General features: G+C 41.6%; 1 protein-coding gene across 1 annotated transcript; it reads right to left on the bottom strand.

Annotated features, from left to right (window-relative positions):
- Window positions 1-737: 737 nt before the first annotated feature.
- On the bottom strand, window positions 738-24,391 carry antxr1d (ANTXR cell adhesion molecule 1d). Its single transcript, XM_080508036.1, has 18 exons — window positions 24,087-24,391; window positions 18,803-18,874; window positions 18,643-18,714; window positions 18,277-18,358; window positions 17,421-17,451; window positions 17,264-17,337; window positions 16,137-16,205; window positions 15,959-16,039; window positions 15,775-15,835; window positions 11,910-12,008; window positions 11,659-11,728; window positions 8,254-8,332; window positions 7,876-7,971; window positions 7,682-7,720; window positions 7,428-7,526; window positions 6,860-7,024; window positions 6,660-6,740; window positions 738-1,900 (listed from the first exon to the last, which is right to left on the bottom strand). Exons 1-18 carry the CDS (start codon window positions 24,251-24,253, stop codon window positions 1,592-1,594), a joined length of 1,746 nt encoding a protein of 581 aa, XP_080364162.1. The 5' UTR covers window positions 24,254-24,391; the 3' UTR covers window positions 738-1,591.
- Window positions 24,392-24,539: the final 148 nt, after the last annotated feature.

Below are 24,539 nucleotides of genomic sequence, written 5' to 3'. Positions count from 1 at the left end.
AACATTAAAAAAAAAAAAATCCCCAGCCTGCAGTTGCCATATTTTCATCTGACGGAGCAGCTTCAAGGCATCAAGAGCAAAGCTGTAGGTTGTTTCTCGGCAGGAGTTGGTAATTTATCATCGTTCTCACGTGAATCACTTCCTTACGCTGGTCGCTGTAACGTGAGTCATGTAAGTGACGGACTGACCTCCTGATCACAGTCCTCATATGTCTGCGCTTAACGCGTCATGCAACGTTTCTGAAGGATGGAGCAGCTGCCCAGGGGTGACTCAACATTCACAGATCTGTCATTGGCATGGCAGCTACGTTTGCATACTAAATAGTCTACATTACCTGCAATGAGGACTTCCGAAGTTGTTTCTCATTACTTTATTTTTCATAGCCGTTGTAGATATGGCACCACTTGGGCGTAAAACAATGAAGATATGACTTAAGTGAAGCAGTATTTTCTCCCTGAACTATAATTAAGTAGCACTGGATTCCAAATCTCAGAATTTAAGGTTACTTCAGCACATTGTTGATATAAATGTGTAATTAGTTTAATGGAAGAGCACCACTTTACACATTACCTCACCACATGATGCATCTTGTGATAGTCCATTAACTAATAAGTGTCATAAGATCTGCTGCAGTGACCGTAATGTGTTGGTGAATTAGATGTATGCTTAAGTCATGCCTTCCTAAATATAACACCATGAAATAAAAGTATGAAAAATAACAGACTGAGGCATTAAAAAAACTTTTTATTCAAGACACAAAAGTTAATAAAGAAATAATGCAATGATCATTTCGGTCAGTAAATGCAGTATACAGAAGAACTCTGAAGATACATTTTCAATGCAATCGTCTTCCCTTGAAGGTGTCGAAATGACCACTAATACATGAGATGGCAGAAAGCATTGTAATATCCATCTAGATCCCCATTACTCAAAGTAAAAATAAAAAAAAAATAAAAAATCAGTGATAGTAAATGGAGAATTGATGCAGACAGGGCCTGTATTACAATAAATAAAATTTGGGGGAACTGCCCTGCAGTTACACCAAATTCACTTTTACACAGAGCTTTAACTAGGATGTAGTTTCTTTGGCTTTAAGGGTACAGTTTGATCATGATTTGTTGGTATAAAAGGTGAACCTTAAAAAAAAGAAAAAGTAACACACCTCACTTCGCTATCTCCTTTCTTCTGAACTTCTCTATCATTTGTACAACTTTCAACAACAGTAAACTCCACAAAGGATTGCACTTACTCTGACCACTTCGACAAAACAACACATCTATTATTCTACAGGCTTAATCAACTACCGTAATTATATGTTTGGGCTTGTTCGTTTGTTGTGATAATGTTTACGCCTTGAGAAAAACGTCAGATGAAACTTAGTGGCTGATTTTAAAATCAGATAAATATTTTTTTGCTGTCCAGCAACAAAGCACAGAGCGTCACATAAAAGCTCCTCGCTTCTAAGATCAAGACTTTATGTAGTCTTGGAGTCTTTGTGGTGGAAGGAGGGCATGTTTTTTTGTTGTTGTTTTTGTTTTTTTTAACAGAATGAGGTGACACATCAGTTGCTTATTGGAGGCCTTGTCCGTCATTAGAGCCTGGGTGGGGGTCGAGATGGCGGGGGTCCCGGAGGCCCTGGGGGTGCTCGAGTTGGGGGTGGGCCGGCAGGGGGTGCACGGGAGGGCGGCGTGTTGCGGGAGGACGGCGTGGTACGGGGCCCTCTTGATGGCGGCTTGGTCCGGGGAACTGAATTGGAGACCAAAGGCTGCTGTTCGACGGGCGGAGGAGGAGGAGAAGGAGGAGAAGGCGGTGGCGAGGGGGAGTAACTCGCACGGGGAGCTGCCTGGTGGTTTGGGTTGGACTCTCCATCTTTGACGCGCTGGAAATTTATACAGCGACCCTGCGGGGGACACACAGTCAGACGACGCTTTAACTACAAAGTACACATCATTTAAGTGCAGAATACAAATTGAAATACAGTCCGTCTTTGTGCAAAATCAATGAGCTTTTAAGACCCACCAGCCAAAATGGCTCATGTGAGGCTTTGCCCAGCTCTGTTCACAGAAGCATGTGTGTTCGAGACCCGAGAGGGCACACAGAGCTGCTTCTGTCCCCTGTCCACACCTGCACTACAATAGCCGCGACGCTTGCAAACACAGGCCCTAACAGAGTTATCACACAGACACACCCGCACACACAAACACAGCTCATGCAGTCTCCACATTTCCCCATTTCCCCTCCTCTTCTCTCGGAGCCTCTGCTGTGACTCTGTCTTTCTTGACGCTGAACAGAAAGTGGTTTATGTCTCACATGAGCCTGACTTGAAGGAATGTAAAGAGAGGATTTAAATATCCACACAATAGTTAACAGAAGCTCCCCCTTTTTTTTTTTCTTTAACGTAATTTACAAGTTGGGGAGAATGGAACATTTCTCTTATTGTCCTTATTGAGGCTACACGCATACACACACACACTAACTCTTGTCCTGCTCCGTCAGTGTTTGAAGGATGGAGAGAAGGTCTCTGTGTCACGGACCCTTGGTGGTCTGATTATAACACCTTATTAAACAGAGAGGCCCTAAAGTCACACAGGGGCCATTAAGAGAAGCCCAGCAGCAGTAGCTTTGTGACTGAGAGGGCCATTGTGTGTTAGTGTGTGCGTATATGAGTGGTGCGTAATTGATTGAGGGTGCCCGGGTTGGGTGTGTGTGTGTGTGTGTGTGTGCGTGTGAGACGGGGGGGGGGGGGGTGTATGACTGCTTCGGTCTTGTTGTGGGGCGGTAGTGAAAAGGCCAGTTTGGGAGGAACAGCACAACACCAGAGAGAGCATATGGACACAATGAGAACACAAGCTCATGAATATGTGTGTGTTTGTGAGTTTGTGTGACTGTAAGCATGCCTCCACCGGAACATATGGCCTGAATGAAACCTCCGCCTCATGAATAACAGGGAGAAAGTTTGGAGGGGCTACACTGCATTAAAAAAAAAAAAACCCAACCTATAAACCTGATGACACGTAGATGAGTTGTGCGATTGGTCAGCGATGTGTCAGTCTTTCTGTGTATATTTTTAGCTATCGTGTCTCATTTGCCTTCTGAAGAATTCCTTACATCAAACTCTCTTTCTGAGGAGAAAAACAAACCCCGAGGACTCCTGCAGTGTCCCTGTTTGCACCACTCCTCTGTTCAATAGCCTAAGTTTCTACCTCCGGGCCCCTGGATTTTCAAGACCTCCCCTCTGCCTTCCAGCTTTTCGCAGACAAACATGTACAAAACAGACTGTCTGTTGATGTGTGGAGGAAGCAGATGCACATGCGCATTAGTCAACATTACAGTAAAGAAAATTAGAGAAGAAGGGAGCGCAGAGACAGATCTGACCTGGCAGCTCTGCCTGTCACCTTCCATGACGTTACAGAAATTCACTCACATAGGAGAAATGCTTGTACAGAGAAATGTACAGCCACAGGAGTTAAGCAACTCTATAGGTTAGTTTTACATTTATTTTGAGAAGATTTGCCATTCTGACTCTACGTTTACTGAGGTAAATGGATGTAACTGGAGGAGTCATGTAAAATGTTTTTTAATAGTTTATGTGATTATAAAAAAACCTCAGCACAAATAACTAGAAATTCTCCAGGTTGTAAATATGCTTATCTGCACTGATTTTGAGAAGGATTTTGTTACAACATACTTTAAAAAGTCAATTACAAGAATAGAGTTAAAAACATGTCAAATGCAACCATTTGCTAATCTGTCACCAAATATAAAACTGTGATATTATAAGTATTTCTCAATATGTATTTTGGATTACTTAACCTTAAATCAAAGTCTGTGAATGAGACACTGGATTTCTGTGAAACCCTATAAAGTCCTGGCATACCTTCCAGCCATTGAGTATTAATGTCCCACCGCAGTGACTAAATGCACTGGATGCATATTAATAAAGGGACACAATACCAGGTACATATAGTACATATGGTACAAATGCTTTATTAAACAGAATAAAACAACAAAGAAATTGTTTGTGTCCTTTAAAAAATTCACACACTTGCATCACAATGCTTTCACGTCTCTATTTGAACTTGATTGCTCTTTTAGGTTTTTGATAAATGATGTCAATGCTCTTGTGGCTTTTTGGTTGGTGTTACATAAACAATACATGCACTGTATTAAGTTGAACATACTTTTAAGACTTTCTTGTGTTTAATTTTACTTCTAATTATAAAAATGGGACTGTTTTTCATTTCAGTAATTACATTTGTTTAAATTAGCTGAGCTACGCACAATTCGTCGACATAATATCTGGCAAAAGCTGAAACAGCCCTTAGGGTGAAGTAAGCCTGTTTGAAAATCACTGCTTTGATGATCAAGACCTTGCTGTAAACAGTTTTGGCTGGAATGAATATCTTTTGGAAGTAATCGTCCCTATAAAAACAGTTGACAGCATTTTCTCTGGAATATGCAGAGTGCCAATAAAATCACTTGAAACAGATGTTGATATTAAAACAAAACAAACAAAAAAAAAAAAACTTTTTTTAATATTCTCATTTCAAAACTTGAGCAACTTGTAGACTAGTTCTGGCACATGAACACAATAACTTTCCATTGTGATGGTCTGATGAACTGAATTTACAATGATTTTAGCATTAAAAAAAAAATCTCTCTCTCTCTCTCTCTATATATATATATATATATATAAATATATATATATATAAAAATAAAAATTCAGCTCCACCATGCTGCAGTAGTGGTAGACATGTGGCACTGGAAACTCAAGTTAGAATATCTTAAGTCTATTTTTTGTGGGATTTTGGGTGAAATGACCCTTCAAGCGAGGTAATGACGGGAAGCAAAAAGGGGTCTGAGGAAGGAGGCGGGCTCATTTGTGCGAGAGGACGGAGGATCTTGGTGACCGCCCTCTGGTCTGGCCTGCGCAGCATGACGGGGCCCATCACTGCCATCAGCTCATGAGACAAAAGAAGGGAATCTCGTCTGTCACAATATGGCTCGTGGCCTTTCAACTCTCCATCTGCTTGTGTGACGCTCACTCAGGAGGGCTGACACACATGTTACAGTGGCACAAACACACACATGCACACACACACACACACACACACACACACACACACACACACACACACACACACACACACACACACACACACACACACACACACACACACACACACACACACACACAGCAGAGAAAGGGAGATGAAATGCAAACAGGGAGCGTGGCAGAAAATGGCAGCCGTCTGACGGCTGTTTGCAGCGGCAGTGAAGTGGGAGTAATGCGGGGAGAAAGCAGGACAAGCGCCTCCTGAGCTGCTGGTTAACAAGGCACAGAGTGAAGCATGAACTTGCTGGTTATTGCTGCACTTTTTGCCACCTCGACGGCCTTTTATCATTTGACTGCAGTCAGTTGCTCAGCAGCAGTTTTTGGGGTTTTTTTTTGCATTTGATATCACTGCTTTGAGAAGTTCACTCACTATTTAGATCAATGCCATCACTTCGGCTAGTGATTGTCATGTTTGATATGGTTATTAGCCACCAAATCTAAATGACTATCCCCAATGGAACAAAAGTGGATTTTCCCCATCCCTTTTTTTTTTCCCCACATGTGAAAAGTCGCATTTTATTTTCCGCAGTTAATGGCGCGTGAAAGGAGTTGCAGGGGTCATTGTTGAGTGACTCTGTGAACCAAGAGCCCCTCGGAAAGTGACTAACAAAGACTCTAAAAACTTCTGCTCTGACAGGGATCGATTGTTCTGCTAAAAAAAAAAAAAAGATGGAAAAACTGGATGATGGCCACCGCTTTTACAGACTTGGGATACAGTAGATTCACACACACACACACACACACACACACACACACACACACACACACACACACACACACACACACACACACACACACACACACACACACACACACACACACACACACACACACACACACAGAAACTGAATCACCCCATTCAAAGAAGAAATCAATAAATTTGACATTGATGTGGGATCTGCTATGAGAAGTGACAATGACACTATTTACAACTGAGCAGATGTTTCCCCATGACAACCAGTGCAATGATGAAAACATGTCTCTGGGGTTCTGGGACGCCTTTCAAAGGGTCAAGGTTAGATAACAGGGACGGCTCTGCTCACTCTCTTTCTGCTGCACACAGTGATATCATCATTTGGGACTTCAGGAGCTTCAATAAAGGTTCACATGAAACTTGTTTCACAAGACAAAATCTGACAAAGTAGTATTTCTTTTCATTTTCTAGGAACATCACTTCTCGTATATCATGTTGTTTGGAAACTTGATAGGAAGTGATTTTCGTGGCGAAGGGTACGGAAAAGTACAGTACTCCTTGTGGTCACACAATTGCAGCTTTGATGAAGGGAGTGGTATCAATAGTTCATTGAGGCACTGTGAATGAGGGCATCTGTGTGTGCACAGAAATCCAGAACTGTGCTGCTGTATTATAAAACTTTCTATGTGTTACATACGTCTTTATGCGACAGAGAGAAGAAGGATGCAGATGGTCTGTTGTTCCCAACAGACCGTATCATCCATCGAGTTATCAGGCAGAGCAGTAACTCCTAATTATACATGTTTACTAAATTTTAGCTTTGACACAGAAAATGAGAGGTGGATTCACCTGGTCTCCGGGTAGTGGTCTCATCAGAGATACCTGGTCATAACCTCTTTGGAACAAAGCCCACAGAGCATCAAGTTTCCCCTGCAAGAAGAAGAAGAAAAAAAGATTGAGAATGAGAGCTGTAAAAAAAAAAAAAAACTGAAACCAGACTCAACTCAAGTTTTGACAACGTATTGATCATTGACAACAATGTTAAATACCTTAATGGGCGTGTACCACCTCCTTTGCTGTGGAGGGCGGCGGGGAGGTTTTCGAGCCTTTGGCTCGTAAGGTTCAAATTCCTGTTCTGGCATCTTCACTACAGCATTTTTCGGTTTGTCCAGCTTGGCACCTTCCTCAGTGGAGCCTTTCTCCCCCCATCGCACCTATGATTTTTTTTTTTGAAGAGACATGAAACATAACTGAAATGTCAAGTCCAGGGTGACCCCTGCAATTCACCCCATCTCACCTGGGAGTAGCTCCCAACCTCTGAGACTTGCAATAAAAGAAGGATGAATGAAATGCAAAATTAATTCTGTCGTCATAAGATTTGTCAATATTTAAAGTACTGTATACTGTTTATATCACTTGAAAACTTACATGACACAACATGATAAACACATGAATATAATACTGCTGGAGAAAACCAAAGGAGACCATTTTCATTTAATTTGTCACTGGGAGCTTGTTTCAGCTTGTTACATATCAAGTCAGTAGTAGAATTTATGTCTGCATAAACCTGTAAAAGAAATTCATACACAAACACAGTGTGAGACTAATTGTGTATACCTCCATGCGTTTGATGCCACCAACTCCTCTTCCTCCATAATATGAAGCATCTACTGTGGGCCACCTCTTCTTAGGCATCCCATCCTCATCATCAGACTCCTGTAAGTTGGAATTCCTTTATCATATGCCTATCATTTTAATTTCAACTTTGTTTTCCTTGATTGACAACAAAAACCCACAATAAACTCTGATTCAGAAAAAAAAACCCAACAGCATTAAAACATCAGTGCAGTTTAATTCGGTTGGTGACTCACTGGCTCTGGAGGAGGAGGTGGTGGAGGCTCTTTGATCACCTAAAAATTAGAAAATAAATATATTCAGTATGTACAAAAAAAGTAATTGGCTCAAAAGTATTCAAGTTAAAATGGTTCAATGTGGCCCGGTTCCTTAAACAAACATCTCTTATTCAGTCTGATAATCACAATGAACCACAGCGATCTGAACTTACCACAGTGCAGCAGAGAGGCCAGAACCACCACATCAGCAGCAGAGCCAACAAGAGGAAGACCACCAGCAGTGATATTAGTACTATGGTGCCATCAAACTGCAAAGAAGGCAGAGCATGGTTATACAAAATCAATATACAATGAAGGTGAAAAAGGGGGAAATTAAAGGCGAGAGTACTCACAGCCTCCTCTGATGACAGACACAACAGAGGAGACCTCAGCGAGCGAGGAGGAAGAGGAGGTGGAGGAGGAGATAGAGAAGAGAACCAAGACAACATAAAGTTGTTAAAAAAAAAAAAAAAGATTATTCATATAAGGATGCGTGCAAGAGACAGAGAGAGAAATGTTTATGTATTGCTGTGGACAGACACGATACTCACACATTCTGTGGTTGTGATGTGAACGGAGCTGGTGATGTAGGACAGGCCTTCATTCATGCTCACCTGCAGGTAGATCACCCTGAAGAACACAAACCCATGATCGGTCAAATGCATGTCACAGTGTGTCTGCATGTTTAAATGCAGCCATGATCCTCTGTGGCCACTGTAAAAATTGTAAAAAAAAAACTCTCCCAAAGTGTCAGACACATTCCTCTATTAACTTTGCCTATACATGCTGTCTTATAATCAAAAAGATCTGCTGACAAAAGCTCAAAGCTGAAGCTTCTAGAGAGGTCACAAAGTTCTCCACCCATAGAAAAAATCTCAGCTTGGATCAGACCCAGAACTCTAATGTGGAAAAAAACCACAGACAGCAAAAAAAAAACAAAAAAACACCAGTTTTCAAAGCTGATAGGAGTATCTGTTACTGCACAAAGACAGCCAAGAAACGACTTTCACTGGTGAGACGACAGTGTACAAATCATGGTCGAGCCATAACTGCGTGGCTAAAAGAGTGAAGAAAGATAACAGACTGTTCAGTTGAGAGATTTTTGAAACTTTTCAAATGCATGGACAAAAGAAGGACATGCACAACTGGATGGTCGGGGTTTTAGACACCAGTTGTGGGTTTGGGGAAGAATGGAGAAAGGCCTCTCAAGCTGCTCCAATGGTTTAAGGCGAAAGAGACAAGTGGGGCATTGAGCTTTGGATTCAGAATTGAGGGGGGGCAGCTAGGCGGAGGTCACTGCACCGAGGTGGGGAGGATACAGTGGGTGGGGGGATGGTCAGAGGAAGGCTTTTCCTGTTCCACATCCCTTCAGCAATGTCCCTCCCTTCTGAGACACTCTCTTCACTTCCTCAATCGTTGACTCTGTTTTCGGTACCTCACCCCCTCCCCTGTCCTCTCTACGCCACTGGAGATCGCCTCATAACTCATACTGACACTGTTTTGAAAGTGGGAAATTGGCAGTGCAGGTGCCACTAATCTATTCTTCCACGTTTTTCCCCTCCTGTTGTTACCCCCCTCCCTTTCTCATTATTTGGTCGACACTCCTTTCAGGCAGAGAGGAGACGAGGAGCTATCAGCTCCACTCTGACAGAGAGATCTCAGCCCCTATCAATCATCGATCTGCCCGCTATAGATGTATTTGCCCCGTGTGTGTGTGTGTGTGTGTGTGTGTGTGTGTGTGTGTGTGTGTGTGTGTGTGTGTGTGTGTGTGTGTGTGTGTGTGTGTGTGTGTGTGTGTGTGTGGTTCAAAGAAGGGGGAGCTGCATCCGGAAGGTTCCCAGTCAACACAGATTTGTGTGACGGCAGCGTCATTGACTTCATTGTAGGCGACAACGCGACTTGGGTGAAGCAGGAGGTGAGCGAGGGTCTTTGGGGTGTGAGTAAAGAGGTAATGCTAGGAGCTGTAGTCTCCCTGAGATCTGATGTATAGACTTAATAACCCCAAACCAAGAAGTAGCTCATCTATAATACGATCTGACATGCAGGGATAGATTTTAGAGCTGAAGCTAATGATTGTTTTCTTGACTGATATGGTGGAAAATGTACTTTAAGAAGTGATCTTCAGACAATTGGTGTGATTCACTGGTATCTGTCTAAATCTATGGATAGGTTTACCAAGTTCTCAATGAGCTGATGAGTATTTTTTTGCACTTGTAAGACGACGTCAATATGATCAAAGTTGAATTCTTGAGCGTGAGCTACATTAACACTAATAATGACAAGATATATGACAAAACTTTCTGAGTGAGCCCCAAATGTTGAAAGTGAAGGAAAAGTACAGTTTTGATTACAAATTTGTAAAATGTTGATAATAAAATAAAAAAAACTGGAAGAAAAGTCTGAATATGGATGACAAGATTATACTTTTTAGATGACAATGTGTTAATTATTGTCATTTTTATTGTTTTGACACATGAGACAACAGCACATGTCAAATGCTAAATTGAAAAAAAACCAACTTGTCTTTCTACTTTAAAGTTTTCCTTTTAAACTAATAATAATAATTTAAAAAATCTTCAGTCGCAAAAGAAAGTCACAATAAATGTTTGCCAGACTGTAATATTAGTTAAGAATCTTTTACCTATAATTTACCTGTAATGATACAATTCAGCCTGATACATAAATGATGGATTTCTTGGTATAACATATTAATATGAGCAAATCATGAGCATATGTTCTCAATGATATGTATTTGTAATGTAGGCTTAATCTAGAACTGATGATCTCCATCGGACTTCGAAAAATAACACCCCACTATTCAGAAGAAAGGGTTTTGTAACACCTGTCCAGGCTGTGCAGCGTCACACACTCGCCTCACCACATATTTCCACATCTCTCGCATCGCAGCCCAGAACTCATCAGCCAGCTGTTGGCCTTCTCTCCGGGCCCTTCAGCCATTCACAGCTGACTTCCTCTTTAGCAGCACTCAGGGTGTTAGTCAGTGCTGACTCTGCTCTAATGGGCCCGCGTTACATGGTGGGACGCCTCCTTCAGGCATCACTGCAGTGTGTAATGACGCTCCCTGTTCTGCAGCGCTCTCAGGAGGAGCAGCTCCACCTGCTATGTAGACGTGCTGGCAGCCGTCATCAGACACTCACAGACAAAATCACTGGATAGTTGCTGCACGGTATGATTTGTGAAAGTATTGTGCTGTCTTTATGTCATTATGTTGAACCCCAAACAATGATCAGCAGGTTATGCGTCACCCCTGTTTTGAGGTGTGAATACAATATATTGTCGTGTGACAGGTTGTTAAATCTTTGAGCACATGGGCAGACAAGACAGGCTCAAATCATGGCAGAAATCTGAGTGACAGAAACAAGACAGATGATGACTAGGAGGTGTCTGAGGCCACAGGCCTGAGTGTATAATTATGCACAGGACTGCAGGCAGGAGGGATCGGGAAGGCTGCCGGGCCGCATTCCTCTCTGAGCTCGGCCTTCAGCTTTGTTCTGCGGCTTCAGTCTCTCTGAATCACCACAGGCCAAGCTGGAGACCCTCAAAGGAAAGTTTACACTCGACTCGCACTTTCCTCTCCCAAAGTACCGCACAGAAAATGGGAACATTACAGACAACAAACACACACATACACACACACAGATTGCTACAAAGTCTCTCAAGCAGACTCTCATTAAGTCGTGTTCCTGGGCTCTACTCCTGTTGTCCCCTTGTGATTAGTGTCTGGCTTCGTTAGCTGTGACAAACATTGATTGATCACAGACACACAATGACTTTGACCCTAATTTGTTCAAGGACAGCAGTCTTCTGTGTCCACACAGAAACTTGAGTGCAGCTGGCACATATCTGTGTTACAGCTGTACGTGGATAGTTCGGGAAAAAAAAACTAATCTGGGGAGTGAATGGGTGGAAAGAGCCACAAGAGAGGAGCAGCTTACCTTCCCACTTCTTCAACGACTGGAGCCGGACACAACAGAAATGTATCCTCTATTCCAGCGGGCCTCTCGTCTGCACAAGGAAAACCCCCAACACTCATGATTAGTTATGACTAAAGTGGCCCAAACAGGACAAACAACATTAAGCATATTGTTCTGACGATAAACTTCCGTTCAGATGTAGAATACATTGTAGACGTGCACATGGCAACACGTACGCAACTTTGACCTTTTGTTTGTGTGCATGGACTTACCGACAGAGTGCGTGTCGTTCAGTTTGAAGCTGCAGAGGACCTGGTTGATATTTCTGGCATGGAGAAAACCATTTCCTCTTACAACCACCTGGAAACTCTCTGAGACAAAGACAAAAAAAAAAAAGATTGCAGGTGTTTTCAGAAATGATTGGAAACATGCACGCTCATGCATAACTGTGGAACAGACACATATCTTTGTGTGTCTGGCAATGTGTGTATGTGTGTGTGTGTGTGTGATCACATAAAAGATCACAATCATGCCTCAATTTCATTTTGATGGAGAATCAAAATGCTGGTACATAATTAAAGGAAATGTTGACAACGATTCTGTTGCTTTCATGTGGTAACATTGATCAAATAAACATGTTGCATGCCACTGTTTGCATCCGTATGTTTGTGCGTGTCAAGTGGAAAGGCCATAATATGCTCCATTGGTGCGCATGCTAAAAGTGCTGCTATTCACAAATATCTCGGACTGTGAAGTAGCTAGAAGGTGTGTGTAAATGAGTGTGTATGTGTGTGTGTGTTTGTCTTTGACCTTTAGTTTTCCTTAGGCGCTGTTAAAGTGCGCTGACAGAAGCTTGCCAACATATGCTGGAGTGTCTATGTGGCTGCTACCCAGCATATGTTAAAGAGCAGGGAAAAAACACTTGCTTAAAACGTGCCTGCAGGGCTGACAACAGCACAGTACTGTCAAAGTAGGTCTGACCTTACCTATGGCGCCATGTCGTGGCATTAGCACATGTGCAGATGTGTGCATGAAAATCTCCAGAACATACAAATGTAGATGTGTATTTTTTTCCTGAGGAACATGTAGGCGCTTTCTCAACATCAGTGCAGGTTTACGCGGATGTTTACGCCGTGTGCTTCACTTTGTGTGGCTTGCCGTGCATTGAGATTTCCTCTAGCATTATCCCATCTAATAGAAGTGAACATTTGCCACACCTTTAACATTTAAAGGCCCAGCGTAAAGATCACTGGATAAAAACCTCACAGGGTGTGAGTGTATACGTGGCAGTAGTTCTTTAAAGGTCAGACAAGCTGCTATTGAAAGTCAAAAAGATTTTTATACAAACAACCTATTATCAGATGCCAGTACATCTCGACATGTTTACAGATGATGCAATGAGTGCTGGAGTACACACATTGGAGGCAATTGGTTGGAGTAAAAGTAAGGACATACTAAATAGATTTTAAGAAAATTAAATTAAGATAAAACAAAGGAATATATATATAAATACAAGTTGGAGCATTTTCAGTACTAAACTCTATTAATTTCTAAACATGTTGGAGTTACACAGCATTGATGAGGAAAGAACTTCCATGTGTTAAGTTCTGACGTCTTGCAGTTGTGTTTGGTTGCAGATGTTCAATTAATTTTTGTGTGTGAGTCAGTCGCAGACACACTCCCATCATTTCTTTGGCTTATATTCAACATTAGTTTATACAGACATGCACTCTTTCAACCGCAACACCTCATTATGGACAGCCGAAACATTTAATATATGCCATGTCTCATGCCCTCTCCTACTTCCTGCCCTCCGGAAAGACAGACAGCCACAGCTCGCAGAATGATAATTACCGTCTGCCACAATATAGTGAAACATAAATAAGCTTATATGGTTTGTAGCCACTACAATATGCAGTTAACAGGATTTTGAGGACATAACAGTAATCATTCCTAATTCTTAATGCCTTAATGCTTTCGCAGCCACCCTCTTTATAAACAACGCTGTTATCGAAAAGCATGCGCTACACCGTGACAGCGTGCACACACAGACACACCCTTTATGCGGCTGAACGTTGTGATATGATTAGAACTGTGAGAAATTACGTTTGTGACCGCCAAAAATAAAATCAAGCTTGTCCACTCTGATTTAGTTTTGAGAATTTAACGAGAAAATGCATATACACATTGATTACTTTGAAGTCTTTTATATCCAAGTCACATATTTTCACAAAAAGGCATTTTACAGTTTAAAAATGTGAAAAAATAACTATAGATGGCGAAAAAAAAAAAAAAATCAAACAATGACGGATCAATCTTCATACACACAAACACACACCAGAGCTTGATGCGCTAAAGGTCAGTGCTGTCAGGAACATGGTGGGCAGGAACTGGTGCTGTACTGCTGACATGTACAACACATATGCTGCTCATCTGTCCTGTCGGCCTTCTGCGGCCATGTGTCTATTTTCATCTTCACCTGGTTGTCTGACAAGGCCAAGATTTGAATGAATGCGTCTGTGTGTTACTACATATGTATAACAGAGACACATGGCGTGTGTGTGCGCACAGAAAAAAGGGTATAGCTTGTCCGAACAGCATTTCCTCAATCACGTTAGTGCGAGAGGACAGTAAAGGGCAGGGAGGGGCAAAGCAGGAAGGGACAACAGGGAGAAAAGGGTCAGACGTTAATGAAAGCAGCAATCTCTCCTGTCACGTCAGATCTAAGGTCTAAGTGTGTGTGTGTGTGTGTGTGTGTGTGTGTGTGTGTGTGTGTGTGTGTGTGTTGGGAATCAGTGCTGTCATGTCTGATAGTGTGGTCCAACGTTCACTGTCCAGTCTGATGGCCTGTTTGCAGGCGCATCGGTCTGGTCACTTCACATCAATGTGAGGGACGTGTGTGCGTGTGCGTACGAGCTAACGAAAGATCATCTAAATGTGTGTGTGTGTTGGTGCAGTGCATGAACGATATTTTATGTGACTGCATGCAGGCAAAGAGGAAAAACGGGGCGATAGAGGGACTGTCAAAATATATATGCAAAGGCTCAGTTTGTGTGTGTATATATTTGTGTACATATTGACACACATGTGCTTCAGGATAAGTGGATGTTTACACAAGACTATATGCAGGCCTCTGTGTCTTATCGTCAGTACACATAAATATGTACAGAATTTAGCAATTATTTGTTTCTACACAGAGCAATGTAAAAGCATTTGAAAATATAGAATATGAGCTTTGGATGTGGGTGACATTTATTTTATCCTTCCACATAAAGTCATGGAGGCACGCTAAGTGTGTTATGAGCACATTACAGTCTTAAGTAATTAGGCCAGAGTCAGACGTTGGTTAAAGTGGGTCCACAGTTTCTTAGTTCACTGACCATTAGGCTGCTCATCAATCGAATAATAAATGAGGCTGTTTGGATGATATTTGGGCACATGCCAAGTCACAACACACTCAAGCCAGTAATTTCACAAGAGAACGAAGGTAATTTAAAATTTCTTTTAGCACTGCCGCTTTCTTTTATCCTTTTTAGAGCAACATTTAGGGACCGAACATCTTCTCTTCATATCCTTTCCTTTCTTTCATATCCCATAATAGATGTTAATCTCCATTGGTTGCCTTGGTAGCAGGGCTGCAAATGCACTCTCTTAAGTGAGTCCTAATAAGGTCATGTCAAAGCTCATCCATCCTACTACCCATAAATGCGCTCTCTCTTGGCTCTCCTCTTCCTGCCTCTTGTTTAAATAGCTATCTAGAGACAGAGGAGCTGGACGAAAATGAAAAGGTAAGGAAGAGGAGGGAGCCGAAACAACCGAAATGGTTATTTAGCATATAGGATTTGGCAAACTAGGCCAGAGATGCAGCCATGCTTAAAGAGTCTCGGTTAATTCCTCCGACCAGCACCAGCCCCCTCCTTCCCCCTTTTTTGCACACATGCTGTGCTGAAGCAGCTATGCTAATTTCCCCCGGCCGTGAGTGACAATACGCTCTCTGTCACTCTGCGGTCATCGGCGTCCACGCGATTACTCAACCTCATGTTCCACTCCAGAGGCTGTCATCTGACACGATCACACACCGTGACTGGTCACCGCTTTAAACAGGGAGGGGAAATGCTCCTTCCTCACACCTCTTACCTCCTGCACACACGCTGGACGGCTCCGCTGCCAGGATCTCGATGCAGGATTTTTTAATGATCTAAAAAGGCGGGAGAGAGATAGAACAAAACGATGCTACAATCGAATAGCGTCATAATATTTATGGTTCTCGCTGCGTGGGTGAGTGTTTAAAAGATGTACATGTGGTATGTTTGTGCCATACCGAGTCGATGATTCCCCTGAGGGCCTGGAAACCTCCCCATACAGGAAACACATGTTCCACAGTGTCTGCAATAGTTGCCAGCTAGAAAATCGAGAAAAAAAACCCCTTAAATTATGTCTTTGTTGTTTGTTGTGTGTGTGATCCTGCGGCAATCTAAACATTCCTGTCTGGATCCTACCTGGGTCTGGTTGAATTCTTTGACCCCTACACAGTATACAATGGCACCCATTGATCTGGCCCTCTGAGCCTGCAAGAAGACAAGGAAATCATTAAAATGCAGAGATCAGAAAGTCAGCAAGACATTAAAATTGTAGATTCAAAGTGCACAAACTGACTGGTGTGACACTGTTCCTCTTCTGCTAAAATATTTTTGAGTCAGAAAACATTTTCCTGATTGAAACTATTTTCATCTGCAGATCAATCAGTACGCATAAAATAAATTCACACATTAAAATTTGAGTTGAGCAGGGAAGCCAAATCTCACACATCGATTGAAATTGAAGCCGTCAATTCTAAGATCCTGCTGCAAAGGATTTGTTGTTCGAGGCCTTTGGGATTGATAGGGAAAAATAGCATTATCAGAGGTGAGCTAGTTTGAGGCTCAGGTATATAGAACTGCACTAGTCATACCTGTTACTCTTATCGCTTTTCATATAACTTATTGTGTAACTTTAATGAATATTTATTACATTTACACTACAATCTGATTTATAGCTAAAACTTGCATTTTAATTAACTTAAATTCACTTCTATTTTAGTTATATAGCACCAATAAAAAGAGAAACATCTCAAGGCACTTTTACAGAGAAAAACACAGCTATTTCCCATAAGCAAGCAAGACAATAAATATTGTTTCTTGTACAAAAAAACAACAACTGACTAAATAAATAAGGCATGCTCTGAAAATAAACGATACCCTCTGGTTTGTTTGTATTTGTTATCTGGTCAGTCATTAGAGACAGAGATCAAGTTTGTGTTAAGTTTGGTTATGTGATGTTTGAGTTCACCAAAGAAAACCAGGATGTGGTACAGTCCTAGCAGTGAGAAAACGGACTCACATTCTCCCGTTGCTCATGCACCAAAGCAACATCGGACATTTTCAATAAGGCAATGTGTCTTGATTTTCAAAACTATGAAAACCGTAGAAAGCACCATCAAAAAATAAATAAACTTGACACTAACAAACAGCTGGCAGGCCGGCAGTCGACAGTGACAAAGTCCAGCCCTGCAGCAATGTTGACTCAAGTGTTCATAATATTATTCTGGCCCTTCCCCAAAACCCTTTCCCTCGATAAAACGTCTTACCTCTCGCTGCGCCGTGTCAAACTGCCACTCGTTCAGTTCTCCATCAGTCAGAGCGATGATAACGCTGGCAGTCCCTGCAGGAAGCACGTCGATGTGAGGCGTCATGTTTTCTGACACATTGTGTTATAATGTAGGATGTGTGTGGAACTGGTCATACCGTGTTTCTCCTGATGTATCTGTGTATTAGCCTGTAATTGTAAAGAAAGCGTCATCGATTATCCACAATTACAAAAGAAAACCGGTGATATCTAAAATGTTGGTACAGCTGAAAGGTTCATTCTTAAATCCCACATCACACAGTAACTATCAGGATGCAATAATGTGGGGAAAAGATGAACTTGAACTTTTCCATTAAGACGTGGGGCAACATTTCAATATGTTCATTTATAACTGTTTTTTTGTTTCTGGAATTTGAGCTGATACAACTTTAACAGCATTGGAATAACATTTAATATTATGGCATTACAAGTCCACATTTTGAAAGCTCAGCTTTTGTATGTTGGTGAAAAGTGGGAGTGTGAACCAGTTTTTAGTTTTGTTAATGTGTCGGCCAATCACAGGAGGAGGAGGAGGAGGAGATCCACATCTGTCGTTATAGAAAATCAGGGGGGGGGGCTCGAGGAAGAATTGGGAACCGCTGGGTTCAACTATGCTGTACTAACAAACACTATCAAGATCATTGGGTTAGGGTTACTTTTTTAAAAATCATTTATATATTTATAAATGCACATTTATGTATCAAAACGCATTCCTTTATAAATTTAAAGATGAGAAACACCACGAATATGAATAACCATATAATTCAAGTGCATTGCTTAAATGCTTAGCTTTGCACTTACAAGATGCAACATGCATCTTATGCTCCAACCTAGAGCTCAGAGTTACCTAATTGATCCTGGTTCAAGCTGCCAGCCTCATTTAACCCTCCCTAGGCATTTTCAGAAGATGACTCTTAAGCCAGTGTGATTTCTGCTGACTCTGAAGATGCATGGAGACTTTAAATGCAGCCGTACCATTTCCAAGCCAAGATTCATAAACGTGTCTCCTCCAGGGATAACTCTCTTTAGAGCCAGCAAGCCTCCAGTGATGGCATCCCTGCAGAGAAAAAAAACATATTGTAATCACATACAATGGATGAAAGCTTTTCCGAAGAGATTGAAAAATGTTCTTAATATGGGAGGTACAGATAGATTGAAGTTGGCAAGAAACTACTATTCAAAATTGGTTCTAAAGTGCATCCACAGTGGACAGTGCGTGCTCCTTTGTTTTTGTAGACAGGGTCAGAGGGTCACTAGAAGGCTGTATTAAATTAAATCAGATCAAAAAGTATGTTGCAAGAGTAACGACAACAAAGATCCCACCGTGGAGAGAGCTGTTACCTGTTTTCAGTCAGCTTCATGATGATGTTTCCTCGTGTGGAGAAGACGATGAAGGACATTCTCAGCATGGGGCTGAACGAACAAAATAGTTTTCACATTAACACTGACCAAAAGCCGGAATCAAAGAATCCAAAAGCACGAATGCCTATCCTGCCCGTACCTAATAAACTTTTCCGCCAGCTGTTCCACAAAGGAGTAAATCTCTATCCAGTGATTCTTCACGCTGCCAGATCTGGAAAAAGACACAAACACAATCTTGTTAGGAAAAAAAAAAATGGAATATAGAACTCTGCAACACAGGTATTTGCTCCTGAGAAACAACATTAACATGTTATATTATCCACTACGAGGAAAATCTCCCGGTCAGTCCATCACATGCCATTCCGTTAGACTGTAACCTTTCTGCTGGTTATCCTGCTCCACGCTACTGTGTGCATGACAGTCTCCCTAATGAAACGCAGTCCCATGGGGCTGCTAATGGGGGCTAATTGCTGCTGGGCCAGAGGGTTGAGGTTGGACAGGACAGATGTAGCAGTCTGCCTCTAGCAGGGACCGTGCAGCAGGCAGCTGGCCTCTGTGTGGAGGATATGTGTTTTTGTGTGTGTGTTTGTGAGGTGGAACAGATGGTCCCACTAAGCACAGCCAGCCCAACAACAGGTTGGGGATCTGCTGACAAAACTAGGCTGAGACATGAACAACAGAGGGACCCAGGGTGAACGCTCCGCAGGGGGTAAAGGTGCAAGAGTGTATGGGAGGAATGCAACATCAAACAGCTTTTACACCAAAACTGTGCTCAGAGCGGCGCAAGGCTGGTGTGATTTATGATGGCTCCGTTGAATTGCTCATTTAACAGGTCACTTCCTGGTGCACTTAGCTTCTAATCGAATAGAGAAGGGAAAACAAATGCTGTGATCCAGGAGGACCAGGTTAAACAAACTCTTCTTCCTAGAATTCACTCTATTTTCTGATAATCGGGAAAAATAGGGACGGTAATAATCCTTAAATCCTTTAACTACTGTCAATCATGTCTTAATCATAGATCTGCTAGATGCAGCGTTTCAAACAAGAATTTATTGTGTTTTAATCCGACATCAGTCAAGTGATCATACTACTTTCTTTCAGTTTCTTTCGTACTAATATTTGCGCATTCATGACCATCTCATAATAACAACATGGTTAAATTGCGATGCTAATGCAGACATGGCTTCAGTAAGTTTTAGGCTGGTTTCTTTGGAAATGTAACTTCATAATGAAGGAAAGTAGTACTGAATACCACGTAGCCAATCTGTTACAGAAACTGAGCGAGAAATGTGTTAATTATGGAGCTTTTAAATCTATGACTGGAGAAATATGGATGATTCGGATCAATACAAAGCTTCTCAATTGATTATATCACATGTAAATGGGTTGCAATGGCATTTATTTACATGTTTGCAGTATTAAACTATACATAAATAACACTCTGTGGTTTAGCATTTTAATGAAAGTTCTATTAAAGATGAAACGTATGAAATATTTATAATGAAAAATAATTTGCTAAAGTGCTAAAAAAAAAGCCTCCCTGAGTTCCCCCCCCCCTCAAATGGTGGGTAGCTGTAAATGATTCAGATAAATGATTACCTTGAGATTACTCCAGCAGTCCAAGAACATGCATTTGAAGTTATTATGTGAGTTTAACTCGCCTGTTGATATGAATGAGTGTGCGTTGTCTCTCCCTGTTAGCCTTGTGGTGGATGGGCGACTCGTCTTGGTCGAGCCCTGCCACAGCTCAGTGTCAGCTGGGATCGTTTCCAGGACCCCGGTACCCTCACTCGGATACAGTGGGATAGTAGATGGATGGATGTGTCTTTATTTGCTCTAAAATCCTGCATATATCATGGAGTACTCTTTTAATACTCTACCTGCATTCGTGTGTTATGAAGAAAGATTGTTTTCTTTTCACTGGCAATATGTTCCCTAAAAAGTGAAACAAAATCTCTTTTTCAGAACCCAACCATAAAACAAAACACCTATTATTTCAATTGTGGGCAACCAGATCGGGAGGGGAAAAAACGCCGCCTGGTATTTTGCTACTTGGTGTGGGTCAGACAGGGAGTGAAGGAATGTGGGGAGCTCACGGTAGCTCGGCTTTTCTAATGCTCATTCTGTGTCTGCTTGCCGAGGTGCATCCAGTGGAGAACGCACACATTCTCCACTCAGCACGTCTCACAGCCTTCCGCACAGCGCGCTCAAGGCCAAACATGTACGTAAGACAAACACTGACGAGGTGAGGTCTCGTGAAAGACATCTAAGAGATTTTGTTTGTTCTCTATCCGATTAAGTCACCGCGCGGCAATTAGGATCCGCAAAGCAAGCAAGCATAGTCAGCAAAAATCTGGGGCGAAAGATCAGCAGCTTCCTGAAGGCCTGCTGGAGCTTGCAGGTCCAGACATTCACACAAACAAGAGACGCACCACAGAGTTGGCCATGCGTGACAGGCCACGCTCCTCAGGCTGCTTCTAAACTTTTTGAAGCAAAGGGTAAAGAGAGAAGAGGACTGACAGATGTTGGCAGGGACATTTGAAAGACCGTCAAACATGTTGAGACCAAACGAAAATGTCAGTCAAAGAGTTTACCTCACAGCTCATAGGTGGTGCACGTGGACCGCCAGAGAGCTTTTTAATCCATTAATTCACTCATTAACTCGTGTTTGCTAATGTCATAAAACACGTTTCACAGAGTTTAGCTGCTTCTAAAAGCCAGTGGATAGGCTTTCACAAATAAAAAGCTTTTTTTTTTTTACCTGTTATTAGAGGGCATTAAAATCGACAATAGCTTATGTTGCTTATTGGATCATCAGCATGACTAACTCAAGTCTGAAAATTCACAATTATAACATTAGTTGGTGATTATTGCAGCTTCCTGTATCCATTTGATCTTCACATGTTTTTACTCCTGTTAGTGCAGTCCAGGGTGCAATTTGTGTCCAGATTGAAATGTACATTTTATATAATTAGTATGGTTTATGTTCACACCTACTCTTACTGCATTACATCATGTTGTTCATGGCTCCTGAACAAGATGACATGTGTATGTGACTACTTATTATTTATAAAAAAAGGAATAAGAAGAAATTAACCACTGAGACAAAACAATACTAGTTTTTATTGGTGCTGGTCACTATAATCTATATTATATGTTTCACTAAATGCAAAAGGTGGGTGTTTTACAGCATAGCACAGCTGGGGTTTGAGAAAAATAGGTGGATAAACTACAGAGACTGAATGATATCAGAACAATTGGGATGATGTGCAGGTTGAGCCTCCTCAAATGTGTAGGCTTCATCAAATGAAGTTGAATTCAGGTCTGTGTCTCATAGAACAGCTTATCAGATTATGGTTATCAAACACGCTGGTGCTCACAGCATACATTCCCAATGGTAAGATCTGTAAGTGTGATAATTACATGTTTCTACATGATTTGCTGGCTAACTTAGCAGATGGAACTAACTATAAATATACATTATCTGACTGAGGTAATAAAATTGTATGCATGTTTGAATGGTTCTCTATTCCTTGTTGAATGAATGTACATGTCTGATCTTTCTCAGAAACCTCGGATTACCTCACCTGAAGCTTACAACAAACATAATCACTGTGATTATATAATTTTCTAACTAATAGAACTTGTGCAGAGGCAAATCGTTGTGATCATTTCTTCACGTCCTCAAATTTAGAATTTTTGTATGGGTGTCATGCTTTTTGCTAAGACTCATCTATAGGAGCATATTTGTAACGTATGGTCACGTCATGCTTAAACCTTGCCTTTTGAAATGTCTGTAAATATTCAAAATGCAATGAACAACTCACAATTCATAGTATATTTTCTAAAATATTTTGTTGATCTTAGTAATTCTCATTTCAAAAATGCTCTTTTTTAAAGTTCATGTACATGAACTACATGGTTTTTTAAAAATTATTATTTATTGTAGTTTTAAATGGTTGAAAATGAAGATTGTTCTAAAATCCTTACATCTTCTATTCATGAAGTGTTTTGACCGACTGGTCTGTTATCCTCCCATCACTTTTTTACTTGCTCAGTAAACATGTTTTGACATGTCATTTCACATGGGCATACACTCTCTTAACTCCAAAATATAACACAAATGACAATTAAAACATGTGGGGACCCCTGAATAGCACTACAACCTGAGACTGTCAAGCTCACACATGCCAAGAAAAAAAGGGAAAACACACTCACTGACCCTGAGGCCTTAAAAAGCTTAAGGAGATGTTTGTTTAGACTTTTGAGGTGGACAAATTTGCTTTTATGTTGGTTTACCAAGCGGACCAAATGTTGGATTGGGGTTTGCCTGAGAGTTGACACTAACATCTTTAAAAGCTATAAAAAGGTCATTGGGTATCCCGGTGGTTTAGACTGCAAGTATGAGACTCCAAACAATACATTAGCTATTGTTTTGAAGAAGAAGAAATTTGATTCAGCATTGACGTTTGGTCTGTAGTTCTAAAGATCAAGTGGAACATTTGTAAATCCAGCGAAGGAGAATGCAAATTCAAACTTCACATTATGTATTCTGACGCTATTCTCAGAAAACGAGAGACCTGCCAACCATCTGAAACCAGGATGCAATTACCTACAAACCAAGTTTATCTGAAAGAGAAAACATAGAAAACATAATTGTGTAGCTGCAATCCAGATGTTGTCCTTATAAACGAGTTTATTACTCCTTTTCAAACATGAAAAGATCATTGTTGGCTCTATGAGGGGCCTGTTTATACAAATGATTAAGCCTTCATTTTAAATGGCACATCTTTCTTTTTTGTGCGCAAAAAAAAGAAGAAAGAAAGAGCTAAAGAGTGATCCCTGTTTGTAGTCCACTCTCTATGTTGTGGGACTACATCCATGGAGAGAGGAACAGCTGAAAGCAGCACCGCTGTGGGGCAGCTGCTGCAGCTGTGTCCGCAGGCGTCATCAGCCTGAAACTCTATCCATCCTGCTCGCCCTGCCCACATCCCGTGGGTAAAACTCAGCCTCGATACTTTGAACCGGACAAAAAGAAATGAATGCCCCGAATGTCCAGAACCATTGTCCTCCTTTGACAATACAAGCATACCTATATATACACACATATATAGATGGATATACACAAAAAGAGATAAACATTGAGAGGTAACATGAGGATTTGTTCCCCATGTAGTCGTATCCTCCCATATTTTCAAACAGGTTTTCACATTAAAAAAAAGACAAGCTGGTGAAAGTTGGTTTTCCGACTTTTACAAGCTCCCTTGTAGTTTACTTCCCCCCTCCTCCCTCCCTCCCCTCGAGGACCGCGACAATAGAGGAGCCACACTGATGCGCTCCGCGTTTCCAAACAACTCCGAGGTCGCATGGCAATGCGCAACGACCAGAAAGTAACAAAGCCATAAATAATATCGGAGACTCACTTGTCCAGAACAAAATAAAGGTCGAACGCGCCCTGACAGGACCTCTCCTTCTCCTCCTCCTCCTCCTCCTGTTGCTCTCCTTGCAGCTCTCCTTTCACCGAGACCTCCAGGAAGAAAAGCCCGAGTAAAGCCAGAGCGAGGAGCGTGCGAGCCTGTGTCCTCGCCATCTTTCCCGGTTACTGTTGACTACTCCAACTCTGCCGCTATTCAAGATCTTCACATATCTGTTTCCAATCTGAATCTGCGCGTGTGTCGCTTTCTTCTCTCGTGCCCTGTCCTGTTATGCGGAGTGCATTCAGCCTACAATAGTGTTGTTCACCCAAAGCCGGGCTCTCCAACTCTTCTCTTTCGGCTGAGGAGGGAAGAAAAAAAAAAAAAAAGAAAAATCAGTGTTGCAGGGCAGGGTGAAGGAGAGGAGCGACACCCGAGGAGAGATACAAAACTCCACTCTTT

Source organism: Blennius ocellaris (genome assembly GCF_963422515.1).
Source record: "Blennius ocellaris genome assembly, chromosome: 13".
NCBI classification, from domain to species: domain Eukaryota; kingdom Metazoa; phylum Chordata; class Actinopteri; order Blenniiformes; family Blenniidae; genus Blennius; species Blennius ocellaris.
This window is presented reverse-complemented; position numbering and strand designations above follow the sequence as displayed.